Source organism: Netta rufina (assembly GCF_964035555.1).
Source record: "Netta rufina genome assembly, chromosome: 12".
Lineage (NCBI taxonomy): Eukaryota > Metazoa > Chordata > Aves > Anseriformes > Anatidae > Netta > Netta rufina.
The window spans coordinates 16337687-16359484 of record NC_140135.1 but is presented as its reverse complement, the minus strand read 5'-3'; the positions used below and the strand labels follow the sequence as shown (position 1 = coordinate 16359484).

Here is a 21798-nt window from a genome sequence, read left to right as displayed (position 1 = left end):
TGAAGTAACAGGTTTTTATCTAGATGTGGACTCCAAAGTTTTGTGGATTGTCCTTATCCCATCACACCACCACATTTTGTTTGTTTTCCTGGTATACTTTAACAAACATACGTTCAGTTATGCCAACATATTTTTGTTGTTGTTGTTTTAATAATACTTCTGTTAATACAGGGACATCCATGAGGCCCAGCCAAATGGAATCTCTACTGTAATGAAAGACTTCAAGCAGTTTCTTTTAATGTTATCAAACATGAACATGTGTACAAGCCTCAAAAGGGAGCACAGTTAACTGCCGTGCATAGCGTGTTTCTAAAATAAGACACAGGGAAACATGCTGAAGCCACAATCACCTCGTGAAAAACCCTGCGTGGGAAGTGTCAGCGCTTGTGCATGGGGCCCAGCGCTGCTGCGTGAAGCAGAGGTCGCCGAGGCCGGGGTTTACGGGCGAATCCCTCCTGCCCCAGCCATCGCCTGCCGCCCCATGTTCTCAGGAGCCCCTGCTACCACAGCGGGCTCCGGCCACCCCAGCTCTCCCCGGTCGTGCCAGGCAGCAGACTCGGCCTCTCCTTCTCCCAACAACCCGTCTGAGGCAGGGCTGAGCTAGGAGCCCTCCGCACAACCCCAGCACGGCGCCAGTCAGCTTGGCTTCCCCTTCCCAGCGCCGTCCCACAGCCCCGCGCTCCGCCATTTCCTAGCCGGGCGCCGCCACCCCACCCCAGCGCCCTCCCGCCCGCGCTGCCAGAGCATGCGCCGCGCCCCGACTCATGCGCAACAAGGGCGGCCCGCTGCGCGCGCGCCTGCGCCGAGGGAGGCGTTCGGCGGCCGGAGGAGGCGGCGGGGCAGCGGCTCAAGGAACTGCTCCGGCTGCGCCGGGGAAGGGACGAGGAAACGCCCGGCCGCGCGCGCGGCGGCCCCATGGGGCCTTGAGGACGCGGCCCCGGTTACGGAAGAAGGGTGGTTAGCGCCGAGTCGGCGGGAGGATGGAGGGCCAAGGGGCCCCGGGCGCTGGCGGCGGCGGCGAGGAGCCCTTGGGCTCCGGCAGGATGAACCCGAAGCGGGGCGGGCGCGCCGCGGAGGAGGAGAGCCGGAACAAGCCCAAGCTGGTGAGGGGCGGCGGGGAACGAGGAAGGCGGGCGGGGGAGGCGGCCGGCCGCCGCCCTGCGGCTTCCCGGTGGGAGGACGTGGGGCCCGGCGGGCGGCCGGGGCCGTGGGAACGGCAGGCTTAGAGATAACAGAAATAACAATAATAACAATAAAACAGCCCGCGAGGTCTGGGGCGCTGCCGTAGGGACCGGTGACAGCTGGAAGGGGGCGCGCTGCGGGCCTGGCGGGGCCGGGGCCGGGGCCGGGCGCAGCTGGGGCCGCCCGGGCGGGGAGAGGCTGCGGGAGCACCCAGCGCGTCGGCGGTGCTGATGCCAGCCGCGTGCTTCCCGAGGGAACTACGGAATTAATGCGGTTTTGTAGCGCTTTTTGGGGGCGGTGGTGCGCGGGCAAGAAAATTTTTGGAAATTCTCCATTTCCTTTTTTTTTTTTTTTTTTTTTTTGTAATCGGTAGAGGCCAGCTTTTGAGTGCACAAATCCTCTTTAGGGCTATGGATTCTACCTGATAACCTGAAACACAGGTGCATTTCACAGCCAACAGCCCTGCAGTATACCGCAAGTTATAAATGTGGGAGCAGCAGAAATGGTTACTGCATTAGTGTTTACTTTGTATTGTTAATTTCTGTACTCACGTTTATTTGGGTTTATGTTGAAGAAACGTATTTCACCTTAGCCTTCTGATTGGATTTCCAGAAAAGCGGTGTAGTGGATGCTAATGCTTACTGGACTCTTCATAGTGAATATAGTCCTAGTTACAAACTTCATTGTATAATCTTGCATGGCTTTTCACAGGTAATAGTAAAACTTAGTTAATACCTGTGTGCTCCCACCTTGCAGTCTTCTTCTCAAGTACAGTATGGAAGAACCTTGGGCTGATTCACCTGGAAACTCCTCTTCTTTTTTTTCTTGTTGAAAACTCAATTGGAATGTGTGGAGGGAAGATACTAAATTCATAATGTGTAATGCATTAAAATATACTGAAAGCGGTGATTATTTAAAAGGATGTCAGGAAAAAACATTAAATAACTTGAACTCTGTATTAAGGGTGACTATCTTAAGAGAACATAACCAAATATGCTGTTTTATTTTCTTTAATGGTGTTACTAGGAACAAGCTCTTACTTCCTTATACAGTATGAATAAAAACAAACTTTGTACCTAAACTAGCTAGAAAAGCTGCTTGTATATATACCCTGTAGAGGAAATGATTTAAAAAAAAAAAGTTTGTCTGTGGCTCCAGAAGAGGTGGAGCTGGGAAAGCCAAAGTGTTTTTTTTTTTTTTTTTTTTTTTTTTTTTTGGGGGGGGGTGGAGGGGGAAGGGATTCTAGGAGGAGATGCAGGTTTTCTGCTTCATATCCATGTCCGTCTGAAGGTAAAAGGGAGGCAGCAGTGCTTGATGTGGTTCAGTATAATGATGTAGGTTTCTTCATTTTTGTCTTTTAAAAGGTGCAAAGCCTCATTTACTCCCAGTCAATCAAGAAAAAATGCCAGTAAGACTAGACTTCGGAGATATAATTGGCACTAGTAATGAAAAAGATGGTTTGAATTACAAATCAGTGTAAATAAAGTTTTAGATACGCTGGAGGAAAGGGCTGCCATTTGCAGGGACCATGTCAGGTGTGACAGGTGGGCTTGTGCAAACTCTGCATTTGGCCATGCTGAATTTCACAAAGTCCTGGACCTGGGTTGGGGCAATCTCAAGCACTAATCCAGGCTGGGCAAAGAGTGGGTTAAGAGACCTGATGAGAAGGGCCTGGGGGTGTTGGTTGATGAGAAGCTTGACATGAGCCAACAATCCACGCTTGCAGCCCAGAAAGCCAAACATACCCTGGGCTGCATCCAAAGCAGCATGTCTGGCAGGGCAAGGGAGGGGATTGTCCCCCTCCGCACTACTCTCATGAGACCCCACCTGGAGCACTACATTCAGCTCTGGGGCTCCCAGCTAAAGATGGACATGGAAGTATTAGAAGGAGTCCAGAGGAGGGCCACAAAGATGATCAAGGGGCTGGAGCACCTCTCTTATGAAGATGGGCTGAGAGCTGGGGTTGTTCATCCTGGAGAAAAGAAGGCTCTGTGGAGACCTTATAGCATCCTTCCAGTACCTGAAAGGGCCTACAGGAAAGCTGGGAAGGGGCTCTTTGTCAGGGGTGTAGTGTTAGGACGAAGGGCAATGGCTTTAAAATAAAAGAGGGGAGAGTTAGATGAAATATAAGGAAGAAATACTTCACAATGAGGGTGGTGAGGCCCTGTCCCAGGCTGCCCAGCGAAGCTCCATCTGTGGCAGTGCCCAAGGCCAGGCTGGATTGGCTTTGGGCACAGAATCACAGAATTTTAGGGATTGGAAGGGATCTTGAAAGGTCATCTAGTCCAATCCCCTTCCACAGCAGGAATCCCTGAATCACGTCACGCTGGAACGCAAACCAGCGGGTTTTGAATGTCTCCAGAGAAGGAGACTCCACAACTCCCCTGGGCAGTTGGTTCAAGTACTTTGTCACATTCACCATGAAAAAGCTTAATTTCATATTTAAGGAGAATTTCCTATGTTCCAGCTTGCACCCATTGCCCCTTGCCCTATCATTGGGTATCACCAAGAAGAGTCTGGCCCCATCCTCCTGACGGTCACCTTTTACATGTTTATAAACGTTAATAAGGTCACCCCTCAGTCTCCTCTTCTATAAGCTAAAGAGACACAGTTCCCTCAGCCTTTCCTTGTAAGGGAGATGCTCCACCCCCTTAATCATCCTCGTGCCTTTGTGCTGGACTCTTTCAAGCAGTTCCCTGTCCTTCTTGAACAGAGGGGCCCGGAACTGGATGCAATATTCTAGATGTGGTCTCACTAGGGTGGAGTAGAGGGGAAGTAGAACCTCTTTCAATCTATTAACCACACCCCTTCTAATTCACCCCACAATGATACTGGCCTTCTGGGCCACAAGGGCACAGTGATGGCTCATGGTCATCCCACTGTCCACCAGGACCCCCAGGTCCCCCTCCCATTCACTGCTATCCAGCAGGACAGTCCCCAGCTTATACTGGTGTCTGGGGTTGTTCTTACCCAGATGCAGGACTCTACATTTACCCTTGGTATATTTCATTAAGTTTGTCACCACCAAATTCTCCAACTTGTCGAGGTTCTGCTGGATGGCAGCACAGCCTTCTGGCGTGTCGGCCACTCCAAACTTGCTGATGGTGCACTCCATTCCCTCACCCAAGTCATCGATGAATATACTGAACAATACTGGTCCCAGTACCAACCCTTGAGGGACTCCACTAGGTACAGGACTCCAACTTGACTCTGTCCCATTAACCATTAACCTTCTGGCTTCAGCCAGTTCACAGTCCATCTCGCTACCTGATTGTCCAGACCACACTTCCTCAGTTTAGCTGTGAGGATGCTGTGGGAGATGGTGTCAAAGGCTTTACTAAAATCAAGATTCACCATGTCCACTGCCTTTCCATCATCTATCCACCTGGTCTGGTGGGAGGTGTCCCTGCCCATGGCAGGGTGTTGGAACCGGGTGACCTTTAAGGTCCCTTCTAACACAAACAATTCTATGAAATAGTTCTGTTAGATAATTAAATTGATGCATATTCACACACAAATAATTGAAGATGGGCTATATTAGAACTCATTTTTCTTTTTATCTGCTTTGGGTCATTTTGGAAGTCATTTAAGTTTAATATAACTTGTTGAATTTGACAGAACTGCACAATTAGAATTTAGCTCCCAGTTTAGTACTAGTAGTGTGTAAACTGGAGTATTTTATTAAAATTTGGTAGCTTAGTTTGAGCACCTTGACACGTTGCAGCTGGTGGAAGAGTTCTGATTTCATTTTTTTCCCACATCATTTTGTGCTGTCACAAGGACTGGAGGTGCGAATGAGTGCCCAGTTTTTTTTTTTTTTTTTTGTCATTATTTTTGTTTGCAGTGAAATGGGCAAGAAAAAATTAAATTGCTTTGGCAAACAATCATGTGATCTCATGCCAGCCCTGAGGATAGGCTGGCATGCGACAACAGTGAACAGCCACATTCTTAGCTTGGTTTTGGCAACATGCTTGTTTTGCTTGTTTAAAAGTATGCCTGCTGTACTAGGAGAAACAGACTAAGGTTGTCAGGGAAATTGCTGGCATTTGTATTTGTTAGTCCTTAACTTGGACATTGTTTGTTGTTCTTAACACTGGAAGTATCTATTGGCTACATAGGAAACAGTTAAGTGCTTGAAAGTGTCGCATCTGATTGGACATAGCTTTCCTAACTTTGCTGAACCCAAAGGCTCTTCTAGTTGTTCATCATCTTCAGTCTTCTCGGAGTTTAAAGCCAGGCTTTTTACAGAAGTTCATGCTATGAGAATGGGAAACAGTGGTTATAAACTGGAACAAGAGATTCTGACTAGGTTTGAAGGGAAAAGATCATTCAAAGGGTAATCAAGCTCTGGTTGATCAGAGATACTTGGAATATTGATCCTTGGGTGTTTTCATGGCCTGCAAACCTGGACAAAGCCTTGAGCAGCTTGGTTTGAATCTTATCTTGACCCTGCTTCTTGAGGGTCAACATACAATTAGGACTAGAGACCTGCCTGAGATTCTTTCAAATGTGATGGTACAAATCAGTGCTTGAAAAGGGATGTTATAACAGGGTATGTGGTGTTTCCTGGCTATTTGAATGCTGTCTAGCTAGAACTTACTATGGTCAGTATTTTTTGTCTGAATTGTGTTTTATAATATATCCTCTTGGTTTTGTATTGGCATAAATAGAAGTATATCTGTGCATATAGTGGCTAAGTATCATGCTAAAAGCATGCTTCTTTACCCCCAAGTTATTTCTGATTTGTGTGTTAGTTGTTCAGTGATAGATGCTTCACTTAGCTACAAACTTTATTTCTGAAAAGGGCTGTGGTGTGAGTATCATGCTGTCTTTAAAAGTAGATTGATAGAGACAGCTTGTATAACATGGGGTAAAAAAATCAAAACCTTAGGGGTAAGAGAAAGGTTATTTAATTGGAATGCAAGTAGATCTGGTGACGTGGTTTTGATGATTCATCTTACAAGGAGCAACTCATACTTTAGTTTAAAAGTAGAAATCACTTATGCTTTATATTGAAGTCTTTTTAAACAGTGTGAGCTCTGAGATGAATCAAAAAGTATGGACCCAAGATTCTGACTAATGTGCTACAAGCTACTGTCAAAAAGTGGAATAAAAGCCTTATCTATTAGCTTGAATGCAGAAGTAAACTGAGTGTACTTGGCAGATGGGTGGAGCAACATAGCTAGGAAACGCACGTCAGGGCAGGAATGCAGGGCAGAAATGAGCTGTCAGTAGTATCGGTCACTGTTGGGCAGTGCTCTGTAGGAGCACCACCTTGTTTACCTCAGGCTGTTGGGTGTCATTCTCCCGTGGAGAGAGAATGTGCTCTTTTGCACAGGAAAGAACACGTAAGAAAAGACTCATAATTCATGAATTATGAATCATGTTAAGCAAAGATTTTGGCAAATGAATAAAATAAATTACATTTGAGATGATAGCGTCTCAGTAAAATCAGTGAATGCCTGTAGAGGATTCTCACTTAAAGTATATGCCTGAAATACCCCTAAAATATGTATGTTTTAGAAGGTGCTGCAACTTATTCCAGCAACTGGTATTGATGTCTTAAAAAAAAACTTGCTTATGTTGCAGAAAAGGATACTGATCAGGCACTGGTTCTAATATGGTAGAACAGGACATACTTAGTGCTGACTAGCTTTAGCTTGTAATGTGATTTGATATTGACACTGTTTAAATGAAGTGATACTTACAGTGATAAGCCTATCTGTTTGTGGTAATTAAACTTCCTGAACTACTACTTGTAAGACAAAACTGTAGAGATATTCTATACGATACAGGAAGCTTTGCAAACAAACCAGATTTCACTGAGGCAACGCGGAAGAGAATTACCATGAAAACTAACAGTGTGCATATCATGCTGTAGAGTGATGCTTTCATCATACAGGAGTGATGCTTTCTGAGAGCTGAAGTATTGTGGTGTCCAATATCCAAGTTAGAGTACAAACTTTTGTTTTTGTATTGCAAATAGCCTATAAGCATTGTGATTGCTGATTACCCAGTAGAAGGAAGAGGTTAAGGCTTAAAAAAGTTGGGTGGGTTACAAGAAGACTTCATGTTTTCCACATCAATTGCAATTCTTTAGGGGTAAACAATAATGGCTAATAAAGTTGCTCTAATTCTTTTAATCCCTGCCCAATTCTAGAGGCCAAGTAGAAGAAAAGATGTCCGTTGCCGCTGAAGCAACTGACAGTTTCAGTTGGTTATTCATCAGTTTACTTGTTTAACCTTAAAACCACAAGAAGTTAGGAAATGACTAAAATGAATGGTTTTACATAGTTCTTTCCTACTTGCGTGCCACGGTCATTCTTTAAATTCAGTATCTTTTATCATTTAATAACTTCATTTTGGAGAAATAACTTTACCATTATAACACTTTATAATAGGAGAGAAGATAATTTTTAGAGAACATTAACAATTGAAAGTCTTTGTCTGTGTACTAACTTAAAAGTTTCAAGTAGACAAAACTAATTTGGACTAGGATAAACTTACATGTTACTTTGTATCAAACTCATTACTGTCTTGTGAATGAAGTAGCTTTTTCCTACAGTTTTAGTAGAGTAAGTGTCTGTAGGCCTCCTGATTTCAAGTGTAACTTTCTAATAGGTAAATAAACTGGATCTTGCTGGACAAAAGTAATAATTGCAGTTTGTAAAGCTTGTTACCTACTAATTAATTGTATGGAGGAAAAGGATGACAATCAGTGAAATGCTGAAGCAGTTGTTTGTTTTTTTTTTTTAGAAAGTCTCTTGAAATGAATACCAACATCTGTGACTTTGAACAGACTGTGCTATTTAGGCGTAGAACATTAAAGGTGGCCTTAAAAATATTTGTTCAAAGGCAGAGGAGGCTATCAGCTATTCTTGGACAGCATTGATGGCCTAGTCTCTGTTCCCACCTCAGTGCTATACTGACCATTCTGTTTGGCACAAATGGGATGAAGAGACTGATCCAGTCAAAAATCTCCCTAATTGTTTTCTTCTTTGGTTGTTTACTAGAATTCCTTTTCCTTCAGTTTATCTAAGTTCATCTATTACCACTATTAAATATGATCAACTGCTTGCCAGTTATCTTGTGATAGTTTGTGATGCAAAGTACTTTGGTCTGGAGAAATTTTAGTTTTGTAGCCATTATTCTTTCAGTTAGTAGTGTGGCAAGAGCTAATGATGGTTATTAGAATATTGACCTTCGAGGATGTGTGTTTTTTTTTTTTTTTGGTGAGTGTAGGTCTTGTGAGGAACACATACAAAGACAGTGTGAGGTTCAGTAGATTCTAGATACACGTAGTTATTTCTTATACAGTATAGTTTCTTTTTGTTTTACTGTTACATTTTGGTTCTTCATATTCTGCTGTTATATACTTGTATTGCTATAGAATTGAAGATGCTTTAAAAATAACTGTGTCTTCGTAATGGAACTGAGCTGGATGTTTGCATTTGATTGCATGAGGAGATGAGAACATGGCAGTTATTAATCTTAGTTACATGCAGTGTTCCAGTTGCATTACAGCAGGGAAGTATTTGCTTAAGGAAGAAAAAAGAAGACTGTTTGGGACTGCAGTGGTCATCGGTGGTATAAATGGGGAAAATAATCAAATACTATTTCTTAGTGTACTTCAATTGTCAAGCTAAGCATATGTATTGATGCCATATACAGTTAGCTTTTCGAGCCGTGCACACAATAGCATTGCAGAGTTGCATTTATTTTGGGCTTAATTTTAATTTCAAGTCTAATAGTCTTGGCAATTAATACCTTAATGGTCTTTCTTGAATACCATAGTATTTATGAAAAAAAGAACAGGAATTAAGATAGTTGAGTGTCAGATACTTCTCATGCTTTGATTGATAGGAGGTGTAGCTTTTGAAGTGGGCTTTCTTAAGCTTCATTTACTAAAATACTAGATGTGAGAAGTTCATCTGAATAATTAAAAAAAATCTTTTAAGATACCCACACAGCTTTCTGTACATATATTGTGTGCCTGGGGGAGGGAAAAAGTGGCAGGTATGCTTTATTAGAGAACTGTTCATGTGTTTGCTATTGTACTGGAATCAGGCAGGATTGCTTGTCAGCATCAGCATATTCTGTTTACTGCACCTAGAGTAAGCAAGTGAATTGGTTTTGGTTTGGAAGAAAATCTGGAAGTGTTTTTTTCCTGGGAAAATAGACTGAAATTACTTGTTAGGTTAATCACTTCAATAGTCATTGGATCAACTTCTGGGACTTCATTACAAGTGAATGCAGTGAAGCTCCTGGTGTGGTAAATGGATCGTTTAAATGCTTATTGAGCTGACTGCATGTTTCTTGCTTTTCTGCCAACTGTGTCTGTCGGGGCCATATTAAGCCCTGTATCTCTGAGGCTTGTTTTTAAAAAAATACATGTACTTGACTTCTGAGCTCTGAGTTCTTAAGGAACTTTTTTTTTTTTTTTTTTTTTTTTTAAATACTATTATTGTGGAGTGCTTTTGAAAAAAACGTTTTGGAATGCTTACATTGGAAAAAACATGTCAAAGCAATTCTTGATATATTAAGTGCCAACTCGATCTCAATTTGATGCTTGCACGCAAGCTATGAATTGAGCTTTTTTACTTTCAGTGTAGCGTCAGCACAAAGCTAGTTTGCTAGATAGCAACGCTTGTTGTGCATCAAATTACTGTGCATCTTCCTTCCCTGTCCTGTGTTCTCCTGAGTGCAAGCAGCTGATCTTTTCATTTAGGTATGTTGTGGAGCTGGTCAGACTGAGTAAAAGCTATTATAAAGCTATTGAGTTTGGTCAGTTAAGAGTAATGAGAATAAGCCACCACCTTTTACCTCCCATTCCCTAGAGAGACTTTTTTTAACTTTAGAAGGCTTATATTCACTTTTACTGAAGTCTTAGTCTGTTTTTACCCTTTCATAGACATGCAGCCATTTTAACTACAACCCTATGCTTCTAACCTGGGGTTAATAATTTGTTGCAAGTTGAAGTTACGTGTTTTTGTTTGTTTGTTTTTTTTTAAGATGAACAGTGACTAGTTAACTTTGAGAGAGTTCTTCTGAAGTCATTGAGATAACGGTTTGATTTGAGAAAATTCTCCAGTCCTTACACACAAACCTTGCATATTGTTTTTTATTCCTGCTTACTTGCTTCCCATTTGGCAATGCATGCAGGTATACATGTATATAGTCTAATTATCCCTGTGAAGTGACAGTCTCAGTTTCTGTATACTTTCCTTACTGCTATATGCAGAGATAGTTTTGGGAAGACTCTTAACTGAGTATGCTGTTGGTTTCCTGGAATACCTCTTGCTCTTGTGAGTACCATAGACAGTGAAATAAATATCACAGTCTACTTGATGATTCCTTTGCTACCATTTGAGGAGAGGATTAAAAGAAAGTAGAATGTTGCTGTTGGGAGAGAATTTACATACTTAACAATAAAGCAGAAGACCCATAATACGTTGCAAAAGCTAACAAAACCCATACCAAGAATCCAATCAAATACCGGGCAGCTCCTTGAAAATTGAGAATTTTATGTTTGATAGACTTTGAAGAAGAGAGGACATCTATATTTGTTTTTAATATTTAAAAACAAAGCAAACCACAGCACCAAAATACCACAGAACTCAGCCAACCAAAAGCAGTTCCTTGCAAAGGAACTGGCAGTGGAAGGGATGCAGTGAGCCAAAGGAGTGGGAATTACCCTCAAACAGTGTTCATTTTGTCTGTACCCAGTAATCATGGACTGTGGTTATAGTGGCCATGTCAACAGCTCCTTAGAATATTGTTCTTTCTTCCAAGACAATTCCTACAATTCCTAGCAAAGAGCAAACGTTTGGTTGGCCTGTATTTGGTCTCTTCATAAACAAGTTAATTGTAAAGTTGCTTTTTTTTTTTTTTTCAATAATAAATTTGATAATGCATTTAATATAATGGTAAAATTTGGGAAAATGAGTAATGCTGCTGTAGCAATGGACTTTAGCTTTTCCTTGAAGAACAGAAATTTTAAGTTCAGTAATAACCAGCATGTGTAGACTACAGTGCAACTCAGTAGTCAAAACAGTGGCTTAAAGTGAATTTACAGCTGCTGAGATACAAACAGGGGCTTTCTCCTCCTTTTTGTATTCTTTCCTGTTTATAGCAGCTTCCTGAGAAGATTGATTGTCCTACAGGGAAGTAGGAAATGAAGTAGCATGTGAATAGAGAGGAATTATATTGTACATAATAATGAGGAAGCTAGTAAGATCATTTGACTTCAGTACAGTTGAGAGTTCCTGTTAAGAAGGAGCAGGAATTCATGATTCCAGGTGCTTGTAATGGGTTATGAGGAAAGTATTAAATGCTGCTAGAGGGGAAGGTAAGCAAAACAGATAGTTTGTCATAGTACTGAAGAGTGGTATGTGCTTAAATTACCCATGAACACACATGAATTTTATTAAATCTTTACCATGATTTCATGAAACAAATACTTTAATGTAAAATGTTAACCGGTTACTGTTTATCTCAAAAGTCATTCAGGAATTAGCTTCAATCTCAGTATCTCAGTATACTGTGAGCTAACCTTAATGGAGCTACTGTTTTATCAAGCTTTTTCTGAAGCTCAAATAGGAATGCACAGATTAGTCATTTAAAAGGTCAGAAGAAAATCATATTCAGTTTACAGATGGAAACTTTATCAAAGCCTACTGCTGTACTTTTACCTGTGTTGTTTGGGAATGGCTCCACCAATCTGTAAATAAGTTGAATGTATGAAGTGCTATATAAAGAACTCACCAGTCATGTAGCATACTGGTATAAACTGCTGATCCTGTGCTGCTTTAAGGAGAACTTGTCTGATACAGTTGATGTAGGAACTTGGTGGATACTATTTGGATTCCAGCAGTAGCTCTGGAAAATGTCAGAACTTATTTTTGTCTTCCTTTGCACTGGCTAATGTGAAAACTGTACCATCCTAATAGGCTTTCTGAATTACTTTTTTTTTTACAATTGTCTAATGTGATCCAGTTGGTGGCTCTCCCAGTGCCACCCTTGTCCTTGTGTCTCACAACCAGCAATTTTATTGGCTTAAACTGCTGTGGAGCTACACCTTTTAATTTTGCTCTGATTTTAAACCTTATGGATGAACATCAATGACTCATTGTCTGAAATAAGCTTATTTTGAGCTACAAATAACAAAAGTTTCTTGAAGGAGTTGAAGAAAATTCATCTAAGTTTCTTTACAGTTACTATTTTCATCTTCTGAATTAACTTGCTTTTTGGCACAGGCTTTTTTATGTCATCTGGAAAAATGCTGTTTCTTGATTAGTCCGTTTGCTTTTGGAGTGTTAATAGTGTTCTGTCAAATCAGACAAAAATAAGGAAGCCATTTCAGTTTCTCTCAACCTTCTGTTGAAGTCAGACCAGAAAGCTTCCTAGGGTCTGTGTATTCCCCTTGCACAGGGACGGAGTGTGGAGGTGCACCTTTCCTTCATCCCTTGAGGATCAGCAAATGGCATTTGTGAAGGCCACTGTACGCTATTAATGTGCCTCTAGCCTGTGTCTCTCTTCCCTCCAATCTGGGAGCAGTGCTGATGTGTTCAATGTTCTAGCTCTATCATTAAAGGCTTGGTGCCCCCTGCTGTTAATAATGACCACCCTGGGCAACCTTCTGGCTTTGACATGGAGTTGTATATCGTATTTTCCTAGTATTGCTCAATTGTAAGTGATCGGTCTCCTCTTGAATGTGGGAAGAAAGTACAGTAATTGGGGAATGCCAGAGAGCTTCCTGCAACCAGGTTGAGAAGATGGCCAGAAGTTAAAAAACACTTTTCATTGAGCCAAATTTGCCGATGTCTCTTTCAAGTACTGAAGTCCATGTAAATTCAAAAACAGAAACAAAGTCATCTTCTCTTGACTTTCTGATTATTATTTTTTTAAAACTAGGAAGGTCATGTTTCAGTTTGCTTCACCTGAAATTGTAGCCTGTGGTCAGAAGAGGGTATTACAACACACTGTGATTTTGCTGAGTGGCAAGCAATAGAGTAAAAATTGCTTGTAGGTTTAGAAGCTACCCAGCTGATTGATCAGTGTTTCATTATATATATGTGGTAAACTGTGAGTTGCTTTTAATTTTATTTTTGTGTCGGAAGTGAGAATCTTGATTGTAACAGCTCTGAACACAGCGAACTACCGTTTAAATATAATACGGTGTTTATGAATTATCTTTGCAACTTAGAATTCATGGCCAGCTCCCATGTGATCTGCAATGCTTTGCTAATACAGAAATTAGAAAAGGATGAAAAAATATATACTTGCTGTGATCTTAACATTAAAAGCTAATCATCTCAAATCATTTAATTCTTTACATGTTGATATTATTACTTCAGTAGTGTGAACTCAGCTTTGATGAGGAAATCATGATCTTTATACCAAAAGATGTGGTGAGCTGTTGTAAAAATTTCTTTGTAGTCCCTATTAGGACATGAGCAAGGTTGAAATTGACCTTTAAAGACAAAAGAATTGAGTGGTGCGATTGCATTAGTATATGCTGTTCTTTTTTGGAGTGCCTTATTGTGATTTGTCTGTAGTGGGATACTAACAGCAATACACAAACTGGATGGAGTAAATATTTTTAAGTATTGGTGGAATGGAAAGGCATTCTAGTTGAAAAAAGCTCTGTCACTTAATTCCACCTTCACTGAAAAGACTTAGGTAAATCAGTAGGAATTTGTGCTTTGATACAGGAATTGGTCAAGTTCCATAGTTTGTGCTAATATTAACAAGCAAGGAGGAAAAGAGATGATATGCTGACCTCTTAAATTGTGTGGTTTTATGTATCAACATTAAGATCTCTTATTTGCAAATATTTAATCATAAAGGTTCTTGCAAAACCTTTTGCCTTTGAGATACTGTTAAAATCAGGAAGTCTGTGTCTTTAACAAGCTAGGAAAGGATTGATCTCTTTTCATCTTGTAATGCTGTGGCTATCTTATAGGGGGCTGAAAGACTAATGCTAGAGGACTGACTGCAAACACTGTGATATCTCAAGCTTTCTCCTAGGGAGGTAAACTACTTTTCATTTATGTTCTTAAATCAGTCTGAAAGCAATAGTTACAAGATATTGTGTTTTGCTTCTTAGTATAAGAGACTGTCAAAACTCTGTGTCAGTGAGAATCTACGGGCATATACCTACCTTACTTCTGCCTCCAACTTCTTGCAGTTTCACTTCTACCTGTTAAATGTGTTGCTTATCTTGAGTAGCTATTGGCAGCAGCATAGCTTGTGCACCGTAAGGAGTTCTGAGAAGTGGGCTTGATGTCTAGGGAGGAAAAAAAAAAAATAAAAAAATACAACGTTGTCTGGTATCTTAATTTCGTACTCAGTATTTTGCCCAGAGGATTTTGAGTGACAAATGCAATATAAATGTAGAGATGGAGTAGATTATCCTGCTGCAGGTTCTGGGAGAGATTGACAGTACTTAAAAAGGGGGGGAGGTGGGGGGGAATAGGGAATGTTTCTAGTACAAGTGATTGCTAAAACATTCCGAGTTCTAGAGCTTCTTGCTTACATAGATGTCTCTGGATTGAAATCATGGTTGAATTTTACTTCTCTTGGACTTATTGATGAACAGTCTTCGTTAAGAAAGTCTACTGGAATAAATAAATCTTAGTTTACACAGTGAAACTAGAGGAGAACTGGAGGGTGGAAGGAAGAGGTTTGAGATGTTGCAGTAATGAAGGAAAAGGATTGGTGTAAATATCTGGACTAGAAAGACATTTTATTCTAGCTGTCTCATCTGAGTCTGGCTGGGATGGAGTTAATTTTTTTATTATGTTTTTTTTTTTTTTTTTTTTTTTTTTTTTGTAGCACTCCTTGTGGTGTTGTGTTCTAGATTTGTGATCAAAACAGTGTTAACATACTGGCGTTTTAGCTTTTGCTGAACAGTGCTTACAGTGTCAAGTTTTCTGTTGTTACTGTTTCTTACTGGAGCCTTATTGCAAGTGGAGTTGTTAATCAGTTCTCATTAACCAAGGGAGTACAATATACTTGGAAAAAATTAAAACCCAGCCAAAGGTTTGTTGACTCACGTGGCATGGGGTGTTGACAAAAGCACCTTGAATGCTTTGGCTGGTGAGAGCATAACCAAGGATCGATTGCTGGTTAAAACCAGTGACTTGCAGGGCTGTGTCATTGACCCATTACTGCACTTTTTCAGATACAGCAATTGTTTATTTTTCTTTTTTCCTCCTTAAGTTCTAGACCATTATGTATTCATGACTGTGTGGTGTAAATTAATGCTTATTAACCTACTCTTCCTTGATATGATTGTTGTAATGATAATGCAATAGATTGCTTTCTTGGCTGTGAATAAAGATATGATGCTTATGATCTGTGTCAGCAGGTTTTTCCTACTGTTAGTGAAAAAGTGAGAATAGGGGTCATAGATAATAGTGACTGGTTTTAACATTACTTCTTCAATCAATTTATGGTACTTACTATTGAGAGTATTGAGGTGAATTTAGGAGATGAGACAGTGCTAAAATGATGTAAGGATCAAAAAGCTAGGGCACAGTAAATGCTCATCAAATATCAACAACTGTCAAAACTGAGACTGTCATAGCTATTTGCTGATTCAGCTTATTCAGTGTTTGTCTTGGAAAGCTGTTTAAAGAGAGATTGCATTTATTTATTTATTTATTGTGAAATAGTAGAGGTGTTGGTTATACATGCTGCAGTTTTGTGAGTTAGCTGGGTGAAAGACAAGGTGAGAGGGGATACAAGCCTGTTTTTTTCAATAGCGTACATCAGGTTCCATGCTCATGTAGTTGTGCTTGTGGTAGAACACTTCCTGAAATTTTGGGTGCTTTTTAAATGTTAGGATAGATGGAATACAGACTTTATTCTAAAACAGTAGGTAACTTTTTCTTGTTTCTTTGATTTGTGTGTGTGTCTTTTTTTTAATAGAATATCCAAATAAAAACTTTGGCAGATGATGTGGTAAGGTCTTCGGAATATCTTAATTTGCAACGATAACTACACACTGCATGCTATTTTATTCCAAATCTTGTGGACAATATAACATGTTCTTATAAGGATATTAAGTGTTGGATTTTAGAAAAATCAGTTACTATACTTAAGGACCTTCATTTGTAACTTCAATTAAAGAAAAGTTGTTAAAGATGCTTCTCTAAATTGTTATCGTTAACCATATTCTAAATGCTTTGGTAATACTGTAGATGTGTTTAAACTTTCTGGAAGTAACTGGTGCTACTTCTTTTGGCCTTTTTAACAGTATAGACTCTTCAGTGTTTCTTTGAAGTTAGTTACTACATGATTCAAGTGCAACTATTTTGGCTAATAATAGTGCACTGTATGTCGAACAACTTTGTATTCAATAGCACCAAGCAGATAATTTTGAATACTTGCATATACTTGATATTATTTCATAATTTCAAAATAGGTTGCAGTAAAACTATCAACTTCCATTTTCTATACATGATAGTTAAGCCATGCTGGCTATTTGGTTAGTCATCAGTTACATACCTGAAGTGAAGAAATGTTGCCTAGTAATTGTATGTAAGATTCATTTATGTCTTCAAAGTGATCTTACATTGCAATCTGATTAAACACATTTATTGTTAATGATATGTATTTCAAATGGATCACAGTACAGTGAAATTGATTATGAATTACTTCATCATGACTGCTGAAAGGGCACTTTAACGTAAGTGAGGAGTAAAACTGCATTTGATGTATATTGGTTAATTTTGGGTATTGTTTTGCCAGCATTATGTTACATATTGTAGCCTTTTCAATAGGATATGCCCTATTTTTAATTTCAGAGAAGCATAACTATTCTTGTAAGGGAAAAATGTGATTAGTGTAAAATGGTTGCATTTTTTAAAAAATTGACAATATCCTTTTAGGTAATGTGTTTCTGTCCACAAATGTAAGACTTCTAAGGGGAAAAACAAAAAAAGAATCTAAACCCACTCCTCTCAAAACCACAAACACAAAAAAATAACTTCCCAAAAGTTCAAAGGACATGCAGCTTATCTGGGGATACTTCTGGTTCAAAAGCCTACAACAGTCTCAAATAGGATCTCAAAGCAAAACCCACAAACAAAAACTAAACCCTGAAACAAACAAACAAACAAAAAAATCACTACCACAACGAAATGAAACAGGAAAAATCAATGAACAACTGCTCTTGCCTGTCTTCAAAAGCACGTAATCGAATTTCTCCCCTCCAGATTGGACTAATTTTAAATTAATCTGTTTCATACAAATGAAATAGTACTTTGGATTTTTTACACCTCGCATATGTTAATTATAGACAACATAAGTTTTGTTTTACATGTATTGATAGATGTTACAATAAATGCTATGAATGATACTGGTAACCCTACGTAAGCTGCTGGTAAATGAAAGCACATCTTAATAAGGCTGTTCCTTGCCTAAAACAAATATATTTGTTGATGCAAACAGTTAATTTACAAAATTTCTATACATGTAACATTGCATTCATACATGCGTGTGTATATATATGCACACCTATCTATAAAGATGGTTTTACTGAAGTAAAAAAATTCTAAGTCTGCATCTAACTCTATTTAGGATAGAGTTAGATATTAAATAATACAGTAACAAATGGCCTTATAAGGAAGGTGTGCTTGTTGGTTGTTTCCAATATTAACAAATTAACTGAATAAGCATGCTTTTTAAAAAAAAAAGTGTGTGTTGGGGGGTATAAGGCATAAAACAAGTCAATGTTAACCAGTGAAATGTCATGGCAAACTATATGGTATGCTTTCACTAATGTCCTTTATGTGTATTTAACTATGGATGGCTGCTTTTATGTGAGTTATCCTTTACCTGGCTTTTTAAAATTACATGCTAATTTCAGGAGTCTGTGCTCAAAAGCACTTCAAGAAGTTGTGAACTAGGAGCATTAATTCCTCTATGAACTTTATTTTACTTCAGCAGGATTTTTTTAATAAGCCTGATGAACTTGAGTGCCTCCTTCCCAACGCTGGCTTTTTCAGTTGTCCTCCAAAGGCTTATAGCTCTTCAGGTGAAGGAACGTTGGACATGACCTTTGTGGTACCATGTTTACTCACTATGAGAATAATTAGGGAGTAATGACAGAAGATCAACTTGAGATTTTGAAATGCTAAGAATGTAATGTAGATGGTATACTTTTGAAACTGTTAGGACATCATATCGCATTTGCATGTAACCTGTCATGAATCTACCTGAAATATTTTTTTCTATGAAAACTAATCTCTGAATGTAAGAGAATTATTACTTAAAGTAGTTTGAATTTTGTCTCTGCTGCTGAGATGAACTAAAAATGTGTGTATTACTATCATGTAATTGAGTTAATGCCTCTGTTTTCCTGTGTTTCTGTTTGTCTCTGCTTATTTTTAAATGGATATCTTTACAGCGTGACAGAATAACAAGCTTCAGAAAATCAGCAGTGAAAAAAGAGAAACCTCTTATCCAGCATCCTATCGATGCTCAACCTACTATAAGTGAAATCCCACTTTCCCAGGCACTTGTTGATGAACGTTGCATGAATTTATCAGAAAAAGAAGTTATGGATCTCTTTGAAAAAATGATGGTAAGATGACATGCCAAATCATTTTATGAGAATTTCATGTTATTTATGTAGTAGTAAGTTTAAAATGTTGTTTTGGAAGTTCTGGTATGTAAGCAGCTGAATAACTCTGAGTGATGGAATCCTTTCTATACAAATTTCTTAGACTACTTCTTCAGAGAAAATAAAGGGAAAAAGGAGAAAAAAGTGGGAGAAACAGGATTATTTCATTAAGATAATCTCTGTATGCCTTAGTTGTGGTAGTTAGACACTGCTGTTGAGGGATTGTTTTTAATAAACTTAAGTAAATGCCTTTGGAAAATAATAATTTCCATTAATTCTCGATTATATAATTATTCAAAGCTGAATTTTGTATAATCCTGATTGTTTTTTCTTAGGTGACCTTGTCAAGGTTTGTGATTCCACTCACAAGCATGCTTTCTAGCTTTCTATCGGTAATATAGAAGCAAACTTTAGAAATAGATGTGTACTAATTCTGTCATGCAGATTAGTGTTGGTACACAAAGCATCAGGATGGGCAACCTTTTGAGATTGCTTTTAGGTACTGTTTTCTGTATCATTCTTGAAAATTGTCATAAATTTCCACACAGCCAGCATGGCCTAAGAACTGTCCCATTCCATTGCACAGTTCTCTTCTATTCAATGAAACTTGTTTGAAAGACTGGATAATATTTGCTTGATTTTCTTGTTAGATGAAAGGATTCCTTTTTAACTTTTCCAAGTAATATAAATTGAAGAAGACAATAGCTCAGTCTTCCAGAGACGAGTGGTTCTCTGAAAAGCTATTGACTAGTAAGTTCTTGCAGTAGTATTGAATGGTCTTAGCTGCTAATCTGATGTAACCTTGATTTTTAATGGCAAGATATTCATGGCTAGTAATGGCTGCATTTTTTATTTAATTATTAAGTTGAAATAGGCATTTATACATCTTACATATCTACGTATCTAGTAGGGTATTTGGATTTTTAAGGTTGTTTTAAATATATCAGTTGAAACATAGTCACATCTACCCCAGTGGCAAGCTAATAATACATGTAATCTGAGCCTTCTCGGTAGAAGCAATTTTGCAGGAACATTGTCAGTTGTAATAAAATTTGTGTTTTTATTAAAAAAAAAAAAAAAAAGGCACAGGAATGTGATGAGAGTTAATACTTATGTAATGAGTATTGTCATCTGTTTTTATTTTTGGAGCTAAATTTCATTTTAATGACAATTGCTTTCAGTGCAATCGCATCTTTGATGAACTCTTTAAAACAGCAGGCACTTTAAGGGACAGTATTAGATTAGAAAATCAGATCAGAGTTAAACTGACTAAAGCAGATATACTGGAAAAACTCACTTCTGCTTAAAAATGAGCATTTTGTACAAGAAAAGGAGTATAAAAATAATAAAAAATATTAAATAAAATCCCGATGGTCTCTTTCTTTACAGGAAGACATGAACTTAAATGAAGACCGTAAAGCTCCTTTAAGAGATAAAGACTTGACCACAAAACGTGAGATGGTTGTCCAGTACATTTCTGCAACTGCCAAATCTGTAAGTAGTTGCCTCTCCCAAACAGGTGAAACTAATAAGGTTAGCTTCGTGAGGGTTATGCATATGAAGATGAAACTTCTTTTTTTTTTTTTGGTTTTGTTTTGTTATTTTGTTTGGATTTACCTTCTAAGAGTGGTAGGAGGGGAAACTCCTGCAGCTGTGTATGAAGTGTTTGCATTTGAGTAGGGCAATGTGGAAAGGTGCTGCTTCATTGTAAATCACAATAAATTTCAAATTCATTGATGAAGTGTAATGAATAATAGAACTATAAAATATTTTTGTGCAATTTATATGATTTGTTTGGAACCAGAAGTACTTGGAAAGGACAGCATGACTTTATGATTTAAGTAACGTTATACATACTGGATGTGCAATTTGCAGTGTTAGACAACCAAAATATTTGAATTGCTTAGAAATAAAGTCAAGATTTTAGCTTAATTTGAACATGTAGCAGGCTTGAAGATTGTGTTAAATATTTTGTTAATCATTTTATGTACTATGAAGGTAGTGAAAAGATGGTCTTAAAGTACTATCTGAAACTGTTTTCAAGTAGAAAAGTATTTTTCAGACCTTTTATTTGTGTTGGCTGTTGTCTCTACTGAAAGGTGACTGATTAACCCTTAGTTGATGGATCCTCCATGGAGAATTTTTGAAAAATGTCTATTTTGGGGCAATAGAAATAAGCGTAAGAGAACTAGTATATGCTTGAACAGCTGCTGGGTGTGGCAACATCATCTCAAGTGCTGATGAGCTACAATTTATTTTCTTCAGTAGTGGGAATATTAGTACTAAGTAGTTATAAAATAAAACAATAATGCTTTTTCTGTGTTAGAATATTGACTATGGCAATATACAAAAAGAACTATACAGTTCTTTTATGTAATAAGAGAATGCATCACAAGGCTACACAAGTATTGCACAAAACACAAATACTAATGGATGATTTCACTAGAAATAGTTTGTATACTGATTTGTGCTATTGTTTGCTGTATATATTGTTGCTGTATACATTGCTTGCTGTATATAGAACTTCAAAGAACTATTACAGTACTGAATTTAAGGAACTGAATTAATTGCAATAATGTCAGAACTGCTTATCAGCACTGGGGGCAAGTGGTAGAAGGGGTTAGCTTTTCATATTTAAGGGGCAGTAGTATTCTTCAAGTTACCAGATTTGATATCAACATGGTTCTTCAATAGAATTAGATAATGTGTATGGTTTTATTTAGAAATTAGGATGAATCTCATCTTTTTTTTCACACTTAACCTTTTATTGCAAACAGTAGCTTACTAGACACGAAGCCTGTGTATGGAGTAATTATTCAAACACCTCATGGCAACAGCACTAGCAGGTCTATATGGCGGAATCTGATTGCAAGATACTGATGACATTATATTAAATAGTAATTTGTTTCTTAATTAAATGGAGCAGAGAATAAGATTATTTTTGGTGTCTACCTAGTGAATCTGTAAGAATAGACTGCAAATGA

The 21798-nt window shown here is 38.5% G+C and overlaps 1 protein-coding gene across 1 annotated transcript in view; it reads left to right on the top strand.

Moving 5' to 3' along the window:
* Positions 1–812: 812 nt before the first annotated feature.
* The window catches only part of DIAPH2 (diaphanous related formin 2), a 184169-nt gene continuing 163183 nt past the window's right edge, over positions 813–21798 (top strand). The window contains exons 1-4 of the mRNA XM_084294179.1: positions 813–1103; positions 16117–16149; positions 18599–18775; positions 20204–20308. Coding sequence (XP_084150305.1) covers positions 981–1103; positions 16117–16149; positions 18599–18775; positions 20204–20308 — 438 coding nt within the window. The 5' untranslated portion in view covers positions 813–980. The remainder of the gene's footprint in view (positions 1104–16116; positions 16150–18598; positions 18776–20203; positions 20309–21798) is intronic.